Source organism: Cygnus atratus, chromosome 15 (assembly GCF_013377495.2).
Source record: "Cygnus atratus isolate AKBS03 ecotype Queensland, Australia chromosome 15, CAtr_DNAZoo_HiC_assembly, whole genome shotgun sequence".
In the NCBI taxonomy this organism is placed as follows: Eukaryota; Metazoa; Chordata; class Aves; order Anseriformes; family Anatidae; genus Cygnus; species Cygnus atratus.
Window position 1 is genome coordinate 3,219,730 of NC_066376.1, and position 20,033 is coordinate 3,239,762.

The following is a 20,033-nucleotide window of genomic DNA, read 5'->3' on the forward strand; positions in this document are numbered from 1 at the left end:
AAAAAGCCGTGCAGTGTCTTTATTATATCCTCGCAGGCTGAGCTGCCTGCTGCAGAAGGGGAGCGTGGAGCCCAGCCTTGCCAGGTAGGGGAAATCACTCGAGCAGCCACCGTGCACCGGTACCAGCCCATGCTTGGGCACCTGAACCATTTCCACGCAGGAATTTAGGATCTACCTTGGGTACACCATGCCCGCTCAGCATTTCTCTGAACTGACGTCAGGATCTTGTCTCGTACCTCATAGTTCCCTGTGAATCGTGGCCAAAGTGGCCCGGAAAGCAGCCCTCTTTTTTTAGCTTTTGCCAAATGCTTCTCTAGGAACCCAGGGGTTGTCGCACATACCGGACTTTTCTTGTTTAGCGTTTTAAAAATAAACTGTGGGATGCTGGCAGCCCTGCTGGAGTAAGTCAGCACACGCACAAAAGATGAAAAAATAGATTTAAGCTAAGAGTCCCAATTCATTGTGCGGCAGAGGATTATTTATAGACCCTAGGAGCTGGGAGAGGCCTTTCCTCTCTGCCCCTCCATCCCTGTCCTGCATACTGCAGCAAGACACGTTCTCCCATCATCACCTACATCCCACGGGACAAAGCCAAAAAGAAAGCGGTGGTGGATTTATCTACCCAGCCCAGGAGGCGTGGAAGGCAGCGAGGCCTCCGGGGCAGCCCGGAGCTTTGCAGTGTTCGTGCCCAGTTTTGGGGCTGGGGGCTATGGAGCCCCGAGCCTGCGCTGGGACATGGGCTGTCCTTGGGATTTTGCACGGGCTTCTTTCCAGGCATGTTTCTGCCATGGTCACGGATCGAGCTCACTGTTTTCCGGCTGTGCCTCGAGGCAGCCTGTTTAGCAGAAGCCTGCCCAATTCCCAGAAAGACAGCATCTCCCAAAATAGGCTGCTTTGACGAAGAAAGGCAGAGACATGCAGTCTGCTGGGGCATGGGGGTCAGCCAGGCTTTAGGTTTAGGGTTAGCACCCCCCCGGAAATGCACCCTTCTTATCTCTGGTTTTCCTTCCCCCTTGATGAGCTCAGAGGGGACACTGATCTCCAGTTGCTCCCGTGGCAGTAGGAAATGGGTGGTGAAGTAGCTTAGTAACTCATGAAGTAAAGCCCTCATTTTCCTTTTGAACCATATTTTATCCCCTCTGGCATAAGGAGCTGGAAGTGGCACTTGGCGGAGGAATCCAACATCCCTGTTCTCGTGGGTGAAACTGGGCAGCTCGACCACAGCGTTAACTGGGCACCAGTTCCTGGTAAATATAGGGAGCCTCGTCTCAGTTTGACAAATATCTGCACTCCTCCCGGTGCTGCCTGCCTGGGCTCCCTTCCCTGCCCCTCTCTAAGGCGTCCTTGCAGAGTTTTGACCCCCCTGGCTGGGGACAAGCAGTCAGTTTTTGGAGCTGACAGATGACGTTAATAGAGGACACGAGCTGTGGCTACAGAGCCTGCCGGGCGGTGCTTTTGGTTGAGGGATGGGAGCAGCAGAGCACCTTGCAGGCTGAGCACGGGGCGTTCATTTCAGAGGGGATTTCATCCCGCTGCAAAGTGGGATGAAATGGCCCTACCCAGCGAGCCACTGGCTGGTTTTCCTTTTCCCTGCTAAGGCATCCTCCCTGTCTGCTCACGTGCAAGGAAAGAGAGGCAACTCACCTTGAAAATTAAGAATTTCCTTGCCAGAAAAGCTGGCAGCCCCAGGCTTGCACAGCTGTGTGCGGCTTTGTTAAACTCCCCCCATCTCCCAGCGAATTTGGGGGTGAGGCAGAGGAAGGCTGACGGGAGCTCTCGATTTTCCCATGTACCGTCGCAATCACGAGCCTCCTCGGTGCATTACCCAGTTGTCCAGATTTAACAATATCTTGTTGTGTTTTTTTTTTCTTTTTTCTTTTTCTCCCTGCAAACCCTTTTTTGTTCCCCATTTTACTCCTCCAGAGCAGATGATTCAGTGCCGGGCTCGTTCTGCAGGTCGGGGCGTGCGAGCAGCGTCTGGCTGGCTGAAGGGCTTTCACTCGCAGTCTGCGTGGGCACGTGCACTTCGGTGTGATCCTTTTTGGCACTTTTGGGAAGAAAAAGCAGGCTGTGAGCCTCAAGTGGGTGAAATAGAGATGGGCTTTAGCAATTTTCTCTGCATTCAGCCGTTGCGGGAAAGCCTGACCATCAGGGCTTGTAGAACACCTTCGCCGCCGCCTTTGTGCAGTGGGAGGTTTCCTCATTATCTGCCTTGGGCCTCGCTTATAAAAAGGAGCTGTAATTGTAGCAGCTCCCTGCCATAAAAGCACAAAGACGTTTTCAGGGAAGGAAAAAGTCCATGCAGCTTTTATGATCCTGTACAGTACTCTGCCTGCTTTTCTCACCTCCTGCTCTTCATCCAGCATCAGCTCTGCCTCGTGCTATCCGTGACCACCTCCGGATGGAGCCTCCCCCTTGCCATAGAAATACCCCTTTTAGAAGGACCAAATTTAGCTTCCTCCTCCCCACTAGTGAAGAGACAAGGGACCCAGAATCGCCCCACATGGTCCTGATGTTTCTATTCCTGCCTCATCCCCCAGAGCTGTGTTTTTTGTGGTGAGTCCCACACCAGACGCTCAATCTGTAAAGTCCCACTGGGGATTTTGAACTGGGAAAAATCCCTTCCACCTGTGCGTGCATTGCACTGGGAAGTTGGTTTCTTTCCAGCTCTCTGGTGTTCCAGATTGGTCTTGAATTTCAGATCGCACTGAGGTGGAGAGCCAAAGTTTTCTACGAGGGTCCATGTGAAATAATAAAACTCTATATGCTCACGGTGGTGAGAGGGAAACTACGAGGTGTGCCAAGCACCAGACCCGTCGAAATGTCTCCTGCACCTCCCATTGCCGTGGGGAGCACGGCTACGTGTGCGTGCGTAACAGGCCTGGAGTAATCCCAGATCACAGCACCTTGGGGCACGCGTGGCTGTTCGTACTAAAAACCGAATGACCTCAGCTGAGATACAGTATTTGTAACTGCGAAGCATTCCTACTAAGTGCCCTTTCCTGTTTGTTTTTAGCAGGACGTTGTTTTAATGACTGTGGAGTTACTCATTTGATTCCCAAGGCTGGAGAGCAGAAATGAATTAGTTTCATTTCAAGACTGTGGCGTGCAGTCATTTTTCCCGGGATTGATGTACTCGGAAGCCAAAATAAATGCATTGCCCAATTGAGGAACATTATTTTCCTGCCTGTAGCCATCAGCAGAGACCAGCAGGAGCGCAGGTCCCTGGTGCAGCCTTGTTGCAAGGGTGTGCTGTGCGGGTGCGCGGGGGTCCTGGGTCCTGTCTGGGACCTGTGCTCCGGTACAGATGTGTGGAGTGGGCGACTCCAACCAGGCTGGGCATGATATGCAGGGCTTGCATGTCGCAGTGCTGGGCTTTGAGGCTTCAAAAAACAGAGGAGGAGCTCCCCTGTAGTGCACATCGCAGGGCTGGGGGGCACTGATGGTTCCCTTGGCTTTCGGGTTATGTTCCTTGCATTGAGCAAGTACCTAGGGCCATGTGGGGGCAGCTGGGGCCTCCTGTAAGCACCCACAGGAGCCCCAGTTATAACAGCAGCAATCCCGAGGGGGTTGGTTATTGTATTTAGCCCTTTAGGTGGTTAGTACGAGCTTTATTTCACTTTATTTCGCTCACACATTGGTCTAATAAGCAGTGCCATGTGCCCGGTAAGACCTGCACTGTTCTGGCTCCTTTGGAGCCCGGGCAAAGTGGAAGCACTGGATTTAAAAAAAAAAGGGAAGTCCATTGGGAAGAGGCTACATCCTCTTCCCAAAACATCAAAAAAAGGCTTTCCTGGGCCAGGGCCCTGCGTGTTGTGCCGGGCGGAGCGAACGTCCCCTCCCTGAGGACAAGGGGAACGGAGCGCGCGGCCGCCCGCGTTACATAAAGATCGAAGTGTCCCTCTCTATTGTTGGCCGCGGGGACGCCAGCAGCATCACAAACATGCGTGTCCTCGGCGCCGTGGGGAGATGTTCCCAGGGGAGGCTTAACACGGAGCAGGGAACGTGAGACGCTCGGCCCCGGGAGGCCCGGAGGCCCTCGGCCAGAGGCTGCGCTCCGCAGAGCACGGCCGGAGCACCGAGTACCTCTCTTCCAGCGAAGTCTCACTACTCTGTGAAGGGGTGTTAGGTTTCTGCGGCGTTTTGTGCTCTGCCAGGCATATTTATTCTTCCCCCCCCCCCTCCTCCCTCCCTCCCGTCAGAGCCTCTGGGAGAGCGATGAGCGGGTACATGCTGTCCAGAAGGATGGGTGTGTTGGGAGTCCTTATTAGCGGGCTTATTCCAGGGAATTAAACCCTAATTTCACAAAAGGGCAGCAGGAGAGTGGCTACAGCTGTGGGAGAAGCAGACCAGCTTTGTGTGCTGTGTGTAAATGGGACAAGAAGTCCTGGTCTGAGACTGCAGGTCCTGGCCATTACGGTATTATAACCAAAAAATAATAATCATTACATTTCTTTACCATTTAAAGCAAAAATTACAAAGTGGCTCACAAGGAAGCCAGTCATGTCTCCTCTACCGTGCCCCCGCTTGTATTGGTTTTGTGGCTTTAAAATGTTCCCGATCCTCTCCCATTTCACCTTTTGGCAACCCTGCTGCAAAATGTGCCTCTGCGATGGCCGTCATTGTTTCTCCCTGAATTAATTGTTGCGTGTAATTGCGACCTGCCGCAGGACGCTGCCTTGCTCCATTAAAAAGAGCGGTGCTAATGAAGAACATTGGGTACCGTATGCCGGGAGAGCAAGGCTCGACTCGCTGGGACGCGTACTCGGCGTACTGTTATTGCGAGCCTGGGCAGAAATGGTGTTTCTGTCTCTCGTCAGTCACTGGCTAATGATTGTAATTTTTACTTGCTGAGAAACTCTGGCTATAATGGACTTCATTAACAGATACACGAGATGCTACCAGACCTGCATTAGGGGGAGAGAGGAAGAAAACAACCCCTGCGTGGAGGCAATTTTATTATTTATTTGGAGCGATAGGAGTGATCCTGAATTAGTGTCGGATTCAACAGGGTGGGTAATGAGCTGGGCTGAGCTGGAATCCAAGCAAGCTTATTAACGAGAGCAAACTGCAAAGACGATGCCCAGGCCTGAAAACAGCAAACAGAAGAGCCCAGGCAGCGCGTGGGGCTGTGTCTGTGCGCCGATGTGTTTGCATCCTGAGATGCTTCTGCTTGCAGTGGGTCACAGGGGAGAGCAAAGAGCCACGTGCATTAGCTGACACCTCCAGGGTAGCTCTATGGCAGCATCTTTGCAATTAATCAGGAGCTGCAAGAAATGTTGGAGTCATTGGGTGACCTCAATCTCTTTTTACCTGGAACCGGGAAAGGCTTGTCTTGGTTCGGTAAAGGATATTTCTGGATGCATTTGCTGAAGTCTGTCCATTTTTATTCCGGCTAGAATAGCTGTTTTTTGATCAGGCTGGACTTATTTACAGCTGCGATCGTGGTTGAAGCTGCAGGTTTGCAGCAATAATTGGGAAGCTTTGGAAAGCAGAGAGGAGCTTTGTGACAAAGACAGAAAGCTTTATGCCCCTATCTCAGACCAAACCCAAGGCACTGAAGCCTGCAGCGCCTTCAGAGGGACTCGACCTCGGCCCTGTGGATCAGCTGGGATCCAGGGCCTGATTTCGAAAGAACGCAGCAGAGTGGAGGTACAAAAATAGAAGGGAAGTCTTAAAAAAGAGAGACGTTTGCTGTCTTTTAACGTGGCATTTGTACCGAGCGCTCACTGACAGCGTGGTGCAGCACAGCGCCCGTCTTTATGTATTGGTGCCAGTTCAAACATCGTCAGTGCTATTGTTGGATTGCTTTATTAGAAAATGGGTCTTCTGGGTAGACGGCCGGGTTCAGGGCAGCGGCTGCATGCACAGCACTTCAGGAACTTTCCCCAGCTTTGCTTATTTAGTGCTGCGTGAGCATGAGCAACAGAAGAAAAATACAAAACAAGCGAGTACAGGACGTGAGAAGGGCAGAACAGTTAAACCAGCGAGGGACTGACACGCACCTTCACTTCCAGGTGGATTGGGAAGGCAATCTTTTGCTCTGCAGACTGCACGAGCAAAGCCAGGGCTGTGCTGCTCGGGGAAAACGTTCCAAGCTTCAAAGAATGTATGAAAATAAGAGACGTGCTGCTTTCTGGCTGGGTTCGGTTGGACTGTGTGCGATGGGAAGCAGGGTGGGGGCCAAGTCATCTGAGCACGGAAGATGACAAAAATAAAATGTGCAGAATCCCCCCTGGGGAAAATGCTTCATGTCCTGCGCACGAGCCGCTCACCCAGCAGCAATTGCCATCCTTGTGGGCTCTGGCATAGCCCCAGATACTCGTGTAGGTGCAGCCTCTGCCTTCCCTGCTCTCAGGAGGATGTTTTATTAGGATGCATTACTGCATCAGGCACGCATCCCCCTGCATCCCTCCCAATGCTGGGCCATCCACACCCCATCCCAGACGGGCTGGAAGGGGCCTCCCACAGCCCGTGCTGCGCTCTGGAGAAGTCATTATTTCCTAAAGACTTTTTCCACGGGGTTTGTTGGCCGGGAGAGCCTGTTAGGGCCGTGCGATCCCTGCGGCTGCAGAGCATCGTCCTTCCCCTGGCCGGTCCTGGGGAGCTGCTTGCGAGGGTTCCTGCTGCCAGGATGAATTCACGCAGCGCGGCCTCGGTTACGCGAAATCACCTGCCTTCAGCTGCCAGCCCTTCGGCCATAAATCATGAGCTCCTTGCCTTGAGGAGAAGCCGTTCAGATTTTGTGTTGGAAATTGCTGGCGAATGCGGCCCGTATTCCGTGTCGGTTTTGTTTTTATTGAAGAGGAAAGGATATTGCTCACGGAACATTTGCGGGCCTAGGCTGCCGCGGCGTACGCTAAGCAGGGGCTTGTTTTTATTGCAGGCGGCTAATGAGGTGGTACTTTGACAAATCCCATAAACACTATTAGAGAAATTAAATTTATTATCTAGCTGTTTATCATGAGTGGATTCAAGGTAAAGACTCGTGTGGAGGTAATCTCAAGGGATGGCTTTGAGGTAAAGCGTACCCAGTCCTTATGAAACCCTTATCTGTTTACCTGCCGGCTTGTTTTGTTTCCCCACCTCAAGGCCGTTCGCTGAGGTGACCTGTGCCATTTCAGTCCAGTTACTTTCCCTTGGGAAGGATGTGGGTTTATTTTTCTTAGGCGAAACTCTTCCGTGGTTTAGACAGGCTGGGTTTCTTCTGCATTCATCTTTCTACTTCTCAATAAGTGTAGTCACTTTGCTCTTCCCCCCGTGTCAAAGCCCTCAGACTGGGTCCCATTGACCCCTCGTCTGCGGCGCAGCGGCTTCTTCAGGCAGGAATCACTAGAAGGAGCACTTCAGCTCTAATTTCCCCCTCTTGACTCCCCCGTTTTGGCGATGGGTTTCTCACGCTGGCACAGCTGAGTGCTGCAGCTCTGCCGTGCCCTGTGCTGCCGGAGAGGAGCCGTCCCCGGTCCCACCGAGCACCCCACGCCACCGGGGCTGCACCGGCAGATGCCTTACGGACAGGACAAAACCCGCCCCTGGGCTTTGGGGAGAAGCTCGACCTCCTTTTCCCTTGTACACATTTCTCTTCTTTAGCCCCTGGATGCTCTCACTTTCCACAGCCAGAGCCTGCAAACGTGTGCCTGTGTCCTCGCGGAGCTCTCCGTCACCTGTGCGTGCAGCCGTGCTGCTCCAGCTGGCTGTTCCCACACCGCCGCCTCTTTGTGCAGCCAGCCTGCATACCGCAGACTTTTTTCCTAAACCCCGCTGTTGTTTCTTTTGGCTGGAACAAACAACAAAAACCCCACACCCAGAGCTCGTGGAAGGCAACGGAAAAGTCTTCTTGAGTCGAACCGACGTCTTCCTTTCGGAGCTCTGGCAGACGCGGACCCGCTAAGCCTTTCCACTCGGCTGCGCCTCGCCCACAGCTGTTATTGCCATCGTACAGATGGGGAAAGGGGAAAGTAAGAAAAATGACGGGTGTAGCCTCCCAGGGCAGCCCCCCGTCCTCCTCTCCCAGGACACGTGTCAGGGCTTGGGGTGCCCAAAACCCCCAGGCTGTGACCTGAGCCCTGAGATGGATGCCCTTTGGGGACAGGGTGGTAGGAAGCCCTCTGTGCCCCCACTGCGGGTCTTCTCTGATCCTGGCGGTCCCAGGGCTGCAGAGCCCTTGCCATTGAAAGCACCTACATCACATCTCTTGGTGTGTTACCAAAAAAAAAGCATTTACAAGCCAAGTCTCTGGCTTATGTTGCCTTACAGCTTACACGAAACTCTTAGTATGGTGCCTGTCTCTTCTAATATCACTGCAGCGTTTTAATTGCATGAACTGGAAGCTGCTGCTCCAGTACTTAGTGGGGGAACTTTGCAGGGCTTTAATCATTTGCTAAAAAGCTTTCGGGCTCCATTACCATCTCATGGCTTTCCGTAATTGAGTGCCTGCGAGTTGAGAAGCCTTCAGAGCAATAACTCGCTCTCCGGATCAGACGGTCCAGAGCCACGGCTGCAGGAGGAAGCAATTAAGCAAAGCTGAGCCCTCTGGGGCGCTGCCAGGAGCTGGCAGCCTGTGTCCATGGGGTAGAAAGGGCTCTCGTGGCTGAGCACCAGCTTCTCCTCCTGCCTCTGGAAAAGGTCCGGCCGAGGACAGCTCAGCAGAGGGAGGCAGGCAGTGCTGCGGCAGCACGGGGCACTGAGGCTGCTGAGCGATGCCGGAGGCGGAGCCCAGCTGAGAACTGGTGGCTCGTAGCAGGTGAGAGGCGGTGGATGGAGGATGATGAAGGACCAGCCTGATAAAAACCGGGAGAGGAAAAACATCCGTGGCTCATCGGCACCGTGGGGCCGGCGGTTCTGCTGGCGGGCGCTTCGTGTCGCCGCCGCGGCTGCACGAGGAACGTGACTGAGGGGAGGGGACGGCTAATTGCTGCAGCGAGTCAAGGGCTGTTTAAGCAGCTAATTAATTCCTCCTAATCAGCCCTTGATCTGTTGAAAACTGCATGGCATTATCTCCTCTGCTGCAACACCTTGATAATTCCTGTCTGAATGGCCTTCATGGAGAACATATTTAAATAAACTCAATAGAGATTTCAGACAGATAGCAACTATAATTACCAGCTTGTACAAATTAAAACGTGGTTTGTTCTGTTCTTTTTCTCCTGCCTTCGCTGCCCAGAGCTCCCGCTAATCATGTTCTTGCTGCTGGTGGCACGCCGGTCCCCGGGGCGTTGCAGCACATGCCTTCGGAAAGCTGCTGCCGTGCCCGGTGTCGGGGTGGGCATTTCGGATGGGGCTGCGCACGGGCACGCAGCATCCTCAGCCACGTTTGGAAAGGGGAACAGCAGCCCCGTGGCTGAAATACCACACGTGGAAGATGGCACGACGCTCCCCAGGATCAGCACTGCAGCTTCCCTCCTCGTTTCTCTGCCAAGGTTTGCAGTCTCCTGGAAAAGCAGGGGTTTTGTCCCCTAGGAGCTGCAGGACACGTGCCTCGAGCAGCCGCAGGAGCCCACGTTGGAGCTCTCAGCCTGGCCCCAGTGCTCAACCAGCGCTGCCCAATAAACCCACCCCAAGCACTGCCGGCTCACACACGGTTTGTTAGGAGGGATAAGGTCAGGCAGGCCACCCTCATTTCCTCTGCCATCACTTGGGACAGCCAGAAACGCCGGCTGCTTGGCATTTGGAAAGGTCAGCCAACCCTGGGGCTCCCAGCCCCGCAGTGGGTGTCCGTGTGCTTTCAGCCCGCTCAGTTATTTCTGCCCCGCGTTGTCACGTCCTCCTCACTCTCACGTAACTCCTTTGAGTGCCTTAGTCAGAGTTTGGGTGCTCAGGCATATCTCTTTTCTCCCTGTCTGTTAGATAAATGCAATAGCTGCAAGCAAGGTCATTTTCTGGTACCCAAGTGCTGGCAGAGAGCGGAGAATGTCATGCTGCTTTAATGAAGGATTTCAGGGATTCGGAATGAGAAAATTGATTTTTCATAGCAGGGGAACGATTTGGTGCCCCTGGTCTCTGGAGGAGCAGTAAGGGGACTGTCAGATTTCCTACAGTCTCGTGGCATGGTGAGCTGGCAGGGGCATGCCTCCCGCTGCAGGAGATGTTCGCACGGAGCCCTCAAAGCTCGCATCAGGGTCTTTCCTAACCCAGCAGCACCATGGAGCCCAGCATCCATGGGATGTTGGCCCGGGAGGGATCAGGCTGAAGGGGAAAGCTAAAAAAATTTCTTAGGTCATTCTTGTCTTAAGGTTTTTGAGTTTGAATTGCCCACACATCCAGGGCTCACTCTATGCACACACATTGTCTTGGTATTGGGGTGCATGGATGCTCCGGGGAACTGATTATTCTTCCTCTAGGCTTTTCATGAAATGTTTGAGTTTTGTGTCCCTCAGTGGGCTGTTTCCTTGTCCTTACATGGTGGGATGAAACCCTTAATACTGTGAGGCAGGTACAATAGGGACAACATGTCCTATCTACTATCATCTTACGTCCAGCTCAGACATCTGCACTCACTGTTTTTATGCTTGGCCAGGGCAGGAGCATCCCCAGAAGCGGGCAGAGCATCTCCCCGAGTGGGCAACGGGTCTGGGATTTCCCAGGATGTGGGCACAGCCTCACCACCCCAATCCCAGAGAGCTGGGAAGCAGCTGCACACCTCGGCCCTCCAGTGCCTCAGTTTCCCTTTGTGAAAGAAGGCTGCTAATCCATCCCAGCCCGCCAGGCACGCCACGTGCCTAAATTCAGTAGTGCCCACCCGGTGTTGTGGTGCTAAGGCAATGGGGCAGCGTGAGGACATCGCCCAGCTGATTAGCATCGAGATGTGACAGCGAGCCTTTGGGGTGTCTGGTTTCGTTCCCTACCTCTGGGGCAAGCCAGAAATAGAAATGGAGTCATGCAAAACAGATCAAAGTCTCCGTTTCAAAGCTGGGGTTGAGCAAATTAAAATGTAGCACGTTCAAAAGCCAGCTTCCTTCGATGGCAGACAAAAAAAAAAATAAATCAATTTCCTTGAAACAAATACTAAATATTAATGAGAGGATATGGTCTGCCGTGCACACAAAGCTGTGAAGAGCATTTCCCGTTGATCAGCGGCGGAGGCAATCTCGTGAGATGAAATTGCTTTTCCAATGGCTATTTGTGGCGCGTCTCAAGGTGGCTCGGGAAGGTTTACCCACCCCAAAAAAAGAACAGAGAGCTCAGAACATTTCCTTCTTCGTAGCAGGGCGGCCACGGGGGATGCGTGCCGGTGCTTTCAGTTTTCTTTACGCACTTGCCCAAGAGGTTGGGGAGATGGCTCGGTTCGTGTTCGGAGAAGGCAGCCCCGCGTTACGCAGAGGGGGAGCAATGCCCTGGGAGCTGCAGCCTGCCAAATGCAGAACACAGGGCCCAGGAGCACGCCTGGCTTTGCAGCCACATCCGCATGCTGATTTATTTCGATAACGAGCAATGGGGGAAACATTCAAAAACTGCTTACAGCCACCAACAAGTTTTCCTAAAGTGAAAGCACAGGGCTTTGGAGAAAGAGCCTTAAATTTTTCTATTGCTTTGACCCTCGGGTAAGTCGGGAAGCTTTGTGTTGCTCCATTTCGAAACCAGGAGGTCGGAAAACTACAAGCACTGCCTTCCCTCGCTCACCGCGATGCACAGCGCGGCGTGGGGCTCCCCATCCCAATGCCGTGCTCACTTGGGCAGCCTGGGCACGGTGGTGGGAATGAGGGCTGCCGGCCTTGGCCGGGGAGCAAGCACCGTGCCGGGAATAGCTGCAGCCACGGAGGGTGCCAAAATCATCTTGCGTCCACCGCGCAGTAAATAAAAACACGTCGGCTGATGGTTTCATAAAACCATGAAGCCAGCTGCGTAGCCGTAGGTCGAACGAGAGCTAATATTAGTGAGCAGATGACTAAAATTAGAAAAGTAGAACCGAGCCAGAACTAATTAGCTGCTCGAGGAATAGAACCAGAACCGGAACAAATTAATTGTTCGGAAGCCGAAATACCGGCGCGGGGCCTGGCAGGAGCCCCCAGGGAAGGCTCCACGCAGGCTCTCGCTCAGCTTTGCTGCTGGTGACTCATGCGTGGGCTCGTGGCGTGCCTGGAAAAAGAGTCCTGGGTCCTATCTGGAGGCTGCAACAGCCAAATACAAGTTGGTGTTTTGCTCCCAGCCGGGAGTTTGCACGATGCAGCACGAGCTTGGCTGCACCGGGAGCGGCACGGAGCCAGCTGGTGCCCCGAAGGGCTCCGAAACACGCTCCTTCCTTCTGCCCCGTCTTGCTCTCTCGCTGCCCAGACGAGCGTTCGTAGCGGTGAGGGTAATTACGAGGCCACCTGGGTGGCTCCTGGAGGCCTTCAGCCTCAGCTCTGCCACCGGCTGAGATGCTTTGCCGAGCTCTCGGAGCGAGCCAGGAGTGAATGCCGTCAGAATAATTTCCAGGGAATTAGGAGGCTCGCAGAGATAGCCGGCACGCGGCCGTGTTTTTTGGCTGTGACTCAGTCACCTGTGTGGTCACTTCTTTTACTTTCCGAAGGTGGTAACTCACCCTACATTTCTTTTTCCCCTCTCGCAGCGCTCAAACAGCAGCTCCCGTTTTAGCAGCAGCATGACGCACGGTGTTTTAAATTCAATTTAGAATACAAACTATTTATACCAGCCAGGAAAAGGCAGTGAAGCAGCTCTCTCTGTCATGAGTGGATTTGTAATTTCGGAGCAATCATTGCATAACTAATTGAATCAGCTCTCAGCATGCGAAATCGGCGCCCTGCTTATCGGAGGTTTTCATCTCGCCCCCCTCCCGAAGGCGGCTGTCCCCCCTCCGCCACCGGCACTTTGTGCGTCTGCATCAGCCTGGGAAGAGAGTGGTGCCTGCAAAGCCGCCCTTCCCTGCTCGCTGCTTAAACGCAGCCAATAAATTACCAAATGCACGCAGAAGGGATGAATAGCCGGGTTGCTGGTGCCCCCCAAAGCTGCCCAGGCTCCGTGCGAGGGAGTGGAGTGTGTTTGAAGCTAATGAAGAGCCGGCCGTGTCTGAGGAGCAAATTGATGTTGAAACGTTCCCCTGGCTCCCACCTCTCGCCTCATTGCCTGGGTGTGCTTGGCCAGGCTGGAATGTGGGGGCTGATCCAAGCCATGCGGAGGGCCCCAGCTTGGTGCCTGAAACCTAAAAGAGGCGATAAATCCAGCTGCAGCTTGCTGGGGGATGTGGAAAGGTAGAAAACATACCGGCCGTAGGGATTTTGATCGGGTTGGGAGCAAGGGTCACGGATGGGGTGACTCGGGTGGGTCCAGAGCTGCGGATTTGGGGAGCAGATCCAGCCACCCGCACGCAGCAGCCTCCCAGGGCGAGGGGGCACCTCTTCAGCTGCATTTGGGGCGGGGGGCCGTCAGCTTCTGCTGCTCTGTAAAACCTGGGGCTTAACACTGCAGCCAGAGGGAAGCGCGCTGGCAGGGATGCTGACACCTCCCTGGAGATGCTGCTGGTGTGCGAGGGGCCGGGGCCGTCGCCGAACAGCGTGCGTGGTGCTGGGAGATGGGTGAGGAGCTCAGGCGAGTCCTTAATGGCTAAAATTGCTGAGCGCTGACGAAGGCCAGCTGGCTCAGCACGTCCAAGGGATGCAGTGATCTGTGCCAAGCTGGCAGGTCTTACCTGGAGGGAGCTGGGGGGAGCGCTGCAGATTTTTCTGGAAGAGGGCTGGGAGGGGTTGCCCCTGCCTGGTAGGGTCTGCGTGGCTGGGTGCAGGTCACAGCACCTGGAAAATCAGAGCTGGGGGGGCCTGCGGTCCGTCCCCTGCTCTGGGATCTGTTTTCCTTCCTTGCAGGAGAGCAATACCAGGCTGCATCACACGAGCCCGTTGGCTTCGGTGGCCCCGGGGCAGCCTCAGCCTCGCTGAGCACCTCCAACCTGGCGCCTCCAACCACCCCTTTCCTTTTCTGTTGTCTCTTCAGGTGGCGAGATGGGAGCACAAAACGCGAGCGCTCAGCCGGGTCTGCGGCTCTCCACACACCGCCTGTTACTGCCTGGGCACTGTTATCCTGATGCTCAACTGCGTGCGGAGCCACTGGTAAGGATCCAGCTCTTCTGCTCTATGGAAACCCAAAGAGGTGCCCCCGCAGGGCACGGGGACGAGGGCTGTGTGCTCTGCAGGGCTGAATCCAGCCCCGGCGTGTTGGTTTTACCTGGATCCCTTCAGCCAGCAGATTTATTCCGGGGTTTGGAACACCCCAGTCAGGCAGAGGGATGCAACAAGGTGGCTGCGGCCAGGAGAGCAAACCATCAGCATCAGCATTTCTTGCCCCACTCTTGGGGCAGTTTCCCCTGCCCTGCGTGCAGTCGTGTGGCAGGAAGGCTGTTGGCACAGCACGGATCTTACCCAAAAGCAGAATCTTTTCATTTTCTCATGAAAACAATAAACAAGATGAAGCCTGTTTTTAAGAAGCCCCCGTTTCCTGTGCAGAAGAGTAGGATTATCTGTGCACTTAGCGAGCAGCCTCTTCGAACTCTTATCTGCGATCTGTTTAAACACTACCCGTACTAATAGTGTTGTGTGAGTGATGCGCCCTACACCATGGGAATACGTCCTCTGACGTTCTGAGTGCAGCAGAGAGGTTTACTGCAGAAGATTTCCTCAATGCCAGCAATTTATCTGCGATCTGATAGGCTTTATCTTCAACGCTGTGAGGAGAGGCAGGCTCTTTACTAAATTTCCAGATTCAATTATGCCAGGGTCAGAGCTAATGGGTTGTTTATTACTCCGGGTAATTTCCCAGGCACGGAGATCTCAGGTTGGAATTTGCACATGTATTTAAGAGCTCTGCCTTCCTGGAAATGACACCGAGACCTGCCCTTGCCCTTCTGCGTTTGTCACCGCTGCTTCTTGTTGCAGAAACCCCAAGAAAGCTCGCAGTGAATGTGGCCATCATTGAGTGCAGGCGGTGCGGGGGGCATGTGTGCGCTCTGCCCGTGTCTCAGTGACACGGCATGCTTGGATTTCGCTGGGGAATGTCTCGGCAGTCTCAGGCACGGATGACACAGCTGCTTGTTGTCTGGGAAGCAGTGCAAAGCCTTGGGTCCGGCCTTTAATTAAAAACACAGCTGATGGGGGGACGATCCCAGCTCCCAGGGGTCCTGCTGAGCTCCTGGGGCAGCGGCGCTCGCCGGATCACGGTGAGGCACCGATGGGGAGGGTCAAGGAGGCCTGACCTGTCCCAGCACTGCACCCCAGGCTATTCAAGCAAGGCAAGTCCTTCCCCTGGGAGCCAACGGGATGGTTTCAGGCTCCATCCCCAGCTCCTTGAGCCCTCCATGGCCCCAGCCAGGAGAGGCCGTGCTGTTTGGGAAGGCGTGATCCTGCCCACTGCTCTCACATGAAGGCAGCAGCCAGCCCCAAACTGGGCTCCAGCTGCCCAGAGATGCACCCGCGGATCCTCCGACACGGGCACTGCCATCTCGGGGCTGCTTTCACCAGGAGGGGCACAGCTCTCCTGCTCTCCTTTCACTTTCCCCTTTAATCTTCTTTTTCCGAGTCGCTTCTGCTCGGCTGCACTGATGGAAGCAGATTTCCTGCTTCTCCGATCCAGCCGTGCAGAGCGAGCTGCATCTCGCACTTGGGCTGTGCACGGTGGCTGCTAGCACAGGGCATGCGAGCTGCCGAGAGCGAGCAAAAAAGTGGCCCCAGGGCATCCCTCCACCCCCAGTGCTGTGACCCAGCCTTTCAAACTCCTCTCTGCATGCTCTGGGGGCTTGTTTTTGTGGGCAGGGGCTGCCAGGGAGCGCTTGGGGAGCCCACGGGACGTCTCCTTTGTTTTTAAAAACCCGCTTCCTCTTCACAGCTGTATTTTTGGCAGGCTCCAAGCCAAGGGTGGAGGCAGGCAGGGAGGGAAGAGCAGACAAACTTTGCAGGTTGGCATCTGGGCTGCAAGCTCCGATGCCTGCCCTTCCTCGGTCTTGTCCCCAGGCCGATGCTGCGATGGTCTCAGGCAATTTTCCATCCAAAGGGATACTTTGGTTGTAAGAAAAGGAATATTCCGTGCTTATTAAGCAATTAGGTGCTTCCCAGCCCTGAGCTTCGTTATCAGCCTCAGCGTGTTTCTGAGAAGCAATGCAGAGTGACCTGTGACCAGAGGGGACCTGCTTAGTCAACCGCACGAGGCAAGCATCCTTAATTGCTTTGGTGCAGCGATGATTTTCATGACAATCGTGTTCTTTCAGCAAGAAGCAGGGAACTTCCATCACCCGGGCTCTTATCAGGGAAAACAACTCCTGAACTTTTGCACTACCTACCTGCACTGTGTTTATGGCTGTTACCGTGTGACACGGGACATGACCACCTATATCCTCCTGTACATTTCCATCCCATGTCTCTGTCCGGCATTAGCCACCTTGTTGACATCTTCCCCTGCTCTGACTATACAGTAAGCCAGGGGTGCTGCCTTTGGAGCCCTCCCTTGCTCCCATTTGCATGCTCTTGCAAACTCCCCGTCTCAGAGCGGATACGTACAGGTGGTTCTGTACCTAGGGAGCTTACAGACTTCCCACCTTCGGGGCCTTGGGGCATTTGTCCGAGCTGTAACGGCACCACCCGTGTTATGTGTGCCAAAAGGGGGATTTGGCAGATGCAAAGCGAGGCCCTCAGGGTGTCTGGGTTGTGGTGCCTTTGGTCCAAGCGCGCTCTGCAGAGGCAGAGCCAAGGGCAGCACCTTTGCAACAGAAAGAACCCACCCTGGGACCAGATTTGGCACCGGGAAGGGGCCGGGTGTCATTCAGTAGTGTGCTGCTTTTACGCTCAGCTTGTTTACTTCCTGGATCTGGTGTCAAGAACAATTGTGTTGTAAACGGCATCGATCTACCTGCCACAGCATGTTTTGTGCAGAAGTGACCATGCTCATGATGGGAACTGAGCGTGGCCTGCAGCAGCCCATGTCCCCTCCGACCTGTGCTGCCAGCAGGCTGAGAGTGGCTGGGAAAAGCTCCGGGTGGACCAAAGCACCTCGTGCCCCCGACGGAGCCGCTGCCGGGCAGGGAGGGAAGCTGCTCCAGCCCCCAGCTGACCTAAATAACACCCACCCTGGCGCTGGCAGAAAGGCAAAGTCATTATTGGTGAAAGAAGCTGTGAAGATGATGACCGGGCTAACAATTGCTGGTGGTATCGGCGGGATGGTTTTAGGCTTTATTTCCCTTTTTTTAACGAGCGAGGTCTTTTGTTGCGGCGTGCAGGCAGCGGTGCTTGCTGCTGGCCACCGCTGGACCGTTTTCCCCCTGCTGCCTGCTTTTGCCAGGAGGAACAAAGCCTCCAGCATGGGGACGGGGACATGCCGCGCAGCCGCCTGCGCCGCTGCTGCTTCCCGCTGCCTGCCGGCCCCCGGCCCGCTTCTGCCCCAGTTGCACTTGCCCAGTTTCCAGGCTGATTTTGGGGATCAGGCGAAGGGAGCGCTGCAGCAGCAGCCCAGTTTGCTCGATGAGGTCTTTGCCCTGCTTTGTGGGAAAGGGGTTACAAAATGTGGTCGCTGTGTGCCACCGAGAGAGGCCCAGAGACCTGAAAAGCTCAGCTCCTCTCTCAATACAGCATTTCCAGGCTTGCTTTGTGCTCCGTGTGGCTTTTGGGGCTGTATTTGGGCTGCAGGTTTGGTTAGCTTTCTGTTTTTGCAATATAAGCTCCTGTTTGTGCAAACCTGACCACGGGTCTCCTCCGCATCCCCGCGGGAGGAGCGGTGCCCCCGGTACCCGCTGCAGATTCCCCTTGCCCCCGGTGCTGAGCACACCGCGGGTTAAAACCACTTCCAGCTGTATGACACCTCCATCCCCACGCTGCGGGGCCATTTCCAGAGTGCTTTTCCAGTTCATGTGGTTTATTCCCACCACGCGGCACCGCCTGCGCAGCAACAGCTGAGTGCCTGAGCCAGCGCCCTTTGTTTTGGGAAGGGTGGGCAGAACAGCGCCGGTTGCCTCGGCATCTTGGGGCAAACCCCGCTGACCTGGCGGCTGTGCAGCCCGCAGGTGGCTTGCACCCCTCGGGGAATCATCCAAATCTGCCACTTGGGCCAGAGCTGGTGGATTTGGGCTTTTTGGCAGGGGCAGGGAGCGGGTGCCGCTGGTGTTTGTGCTGGCAAACCGGCGGGTACGCGTGGGGAGATGCTGGGGGAAGCCCTGTTTCCCCCATCTCCATTCCCCAAAGCTGGGGGGCACCCCCCAGGCCCCCTCTGCCCCACGATCACAGGCATCCTCGTGACAGCAGCCGGGGATGCGATCAAAGTAGGTCACAGCCCATCCGTCCCTGCCTGGGAAGAGGGCAGCTCCTCCCCACGGCAGTCGCTCCGCTCGACGCACAAAAGCGTTTCCAGGTACCGGGACAAAGCCTGGCTGCAAGCGGCGTCCTCTCGGGTGCCGAGCCGGGACGCTGCCTTGCAGCACAGCCAGAAATAAATGCTGTGACGATCGTGACTCAGAGGCACATGGAGAAAGGGACCGGTGTGATGATGGGTGGCCGCAGGACTCGTGCCACGTGACGGGGACAGCCCCTGCCTCGTCCTCCCCCTGCCAGGAGGGTGAGCTGCAGCCCCGGGGGGCTCCCCTGCCACCAGGAGCAGGCACGGATGCCACAATCACTGCATTTTCTGGCGACTCCTTGCTGCTCGTCGTGGCCCAGCATCATAAATGTTTAAAAGGTTTATTTGCCAGTCCTGAAAACTCCAGCGCGCATCATGTTTAATGCAAATAGACAGCGTGTTTAGGAAGGTAGGAAACAGCACTGGAGGGCAAGGCAGCCCATTATCTCTGCGCAAACACCTCCCTCCCTAGCTGCAAGCCGAACAGCAGGGGACTAAGCAGGACATACTGCTGAGGGCAGCTCCTGCAGGCCTGCCACCCGTGAAAAGGGAGGATGGCATCATCTGGAGCAGGGGAGACGGCTTTGCCAAAGCAAACGGTGTCACGTGCTGGTTGCAAAACTACTTTTGCAGTCGGCCAGGTCATGCTCTCGAAGCCACGTTTGTTCTTCTCATACTCCGAGGCCGAGGCAGGTCACGAGCATAGGATAGGGGAGCTTCAAGGATGCAAGATAGCGTTAATCCCGAGCAAAAAGCAGCCTCTGAGCACCACGCCGTACCTGCACATCTTTTTGCCAGGGGAGTATCCCCGCAGGGAAATGGCTTCCCATCCAAATCCAGGCAGTGCTGGTAGCAGGGACGCAGGTTTGGGCTTCCTCAGAGGGGTCGCTTATATCATTTAAAAATAAATATCAGGGATGCGATGTGAAGGGTTGTGAGGCTGCTGGATTGTGTCTTCCCATCAGCACTGATTTTAAACGAAACCAGGATGAACCTGGCGAGCAGAGGGAGGCGTGCTGGGTCATGGAGGAGCTCGCCAAGGCTCCTTCCAGCTCCCTCCCCACCACAGTACCTTTATTCTGTTTTTTGCTTCTTTGCTCTAGTCCATGCTGAAGGATGAAACGGCTTGCTGTGGGGGCCTAAAAGCTCCCAGAGAGTAGAAAACCTGGTAGGAATGAGCTCCAAGGAAAACAAGAGGTATCAGCCAGGTCTGTGCACCGTAAGGTTTAAGTATCATCCTGGGCTTTGCTTGGCGAGTGCCTTGCCAGCCGGCCTTGAGCCTTTGCAAGGTGCTTTGCAGCCCTGGCTCTGTAAGCCGGCCTGGCAGGACTCAGCTTCAACTCAGGCAGCAAAGAAAACCAAGGGATTTGCAAGACTTGCAGAGCTGGACATTAGGAAAAAAGCCTCCCAAACACCGCAGATAACATCACACAAGCTGGCAGCCCTGAAACCGCTGGGTCTGTTCCACGCGAAGGCCTGGGAGCACGAGGAGCAAAAGGCAGGCAGCGATGGCCAGGGGCGCAGGAGTGCTGTTAATCCGCTTGAATTTCAGCCTCCAGCGTGCTCATTAAAAAAAAAAAAAAAAAGCTCCGAGTTTCCTACCTCGTGTGTCAGCAGCATGTGGAGAGGCGCTGCACGCAGCTCCGTGGGGCTGTTATCTCATCTCGCTGTTATTAACGGGCATTTCTGAATCACGGCGTTATCTTGTTTGGAGCCATCCACTCTCACTGGAG

General features: G+C 54.8%; 1 protein-coding gene across 5 annotated transcripts in view; it reads left to right on the top strand.

The window, feature by feature from the left end:
- Nucleotides 1-20,033, top strand: part of PEMT (phosphatidylethanolamine N-methyltransferase) — a 40,764-nt gene that overhangs the window by 8,363 nt on the left and 12,368 nt on the right. For all 5 annotated transcript variants that reach the window (XM_050713805.1, XM_050713804.1, XM_035563336.2 and 2 more), the window contains exon 3: nucleotides 13,924-14,039. In XM_050713805.1, the coding sequence (XP_050569762.1) occupies nucleotides 13,924-14,039 (116 nt within the window). The remainder of the gene's footprint in view (nucleotides 1-13,923; nucleotides 14,040-20,033) is intronic.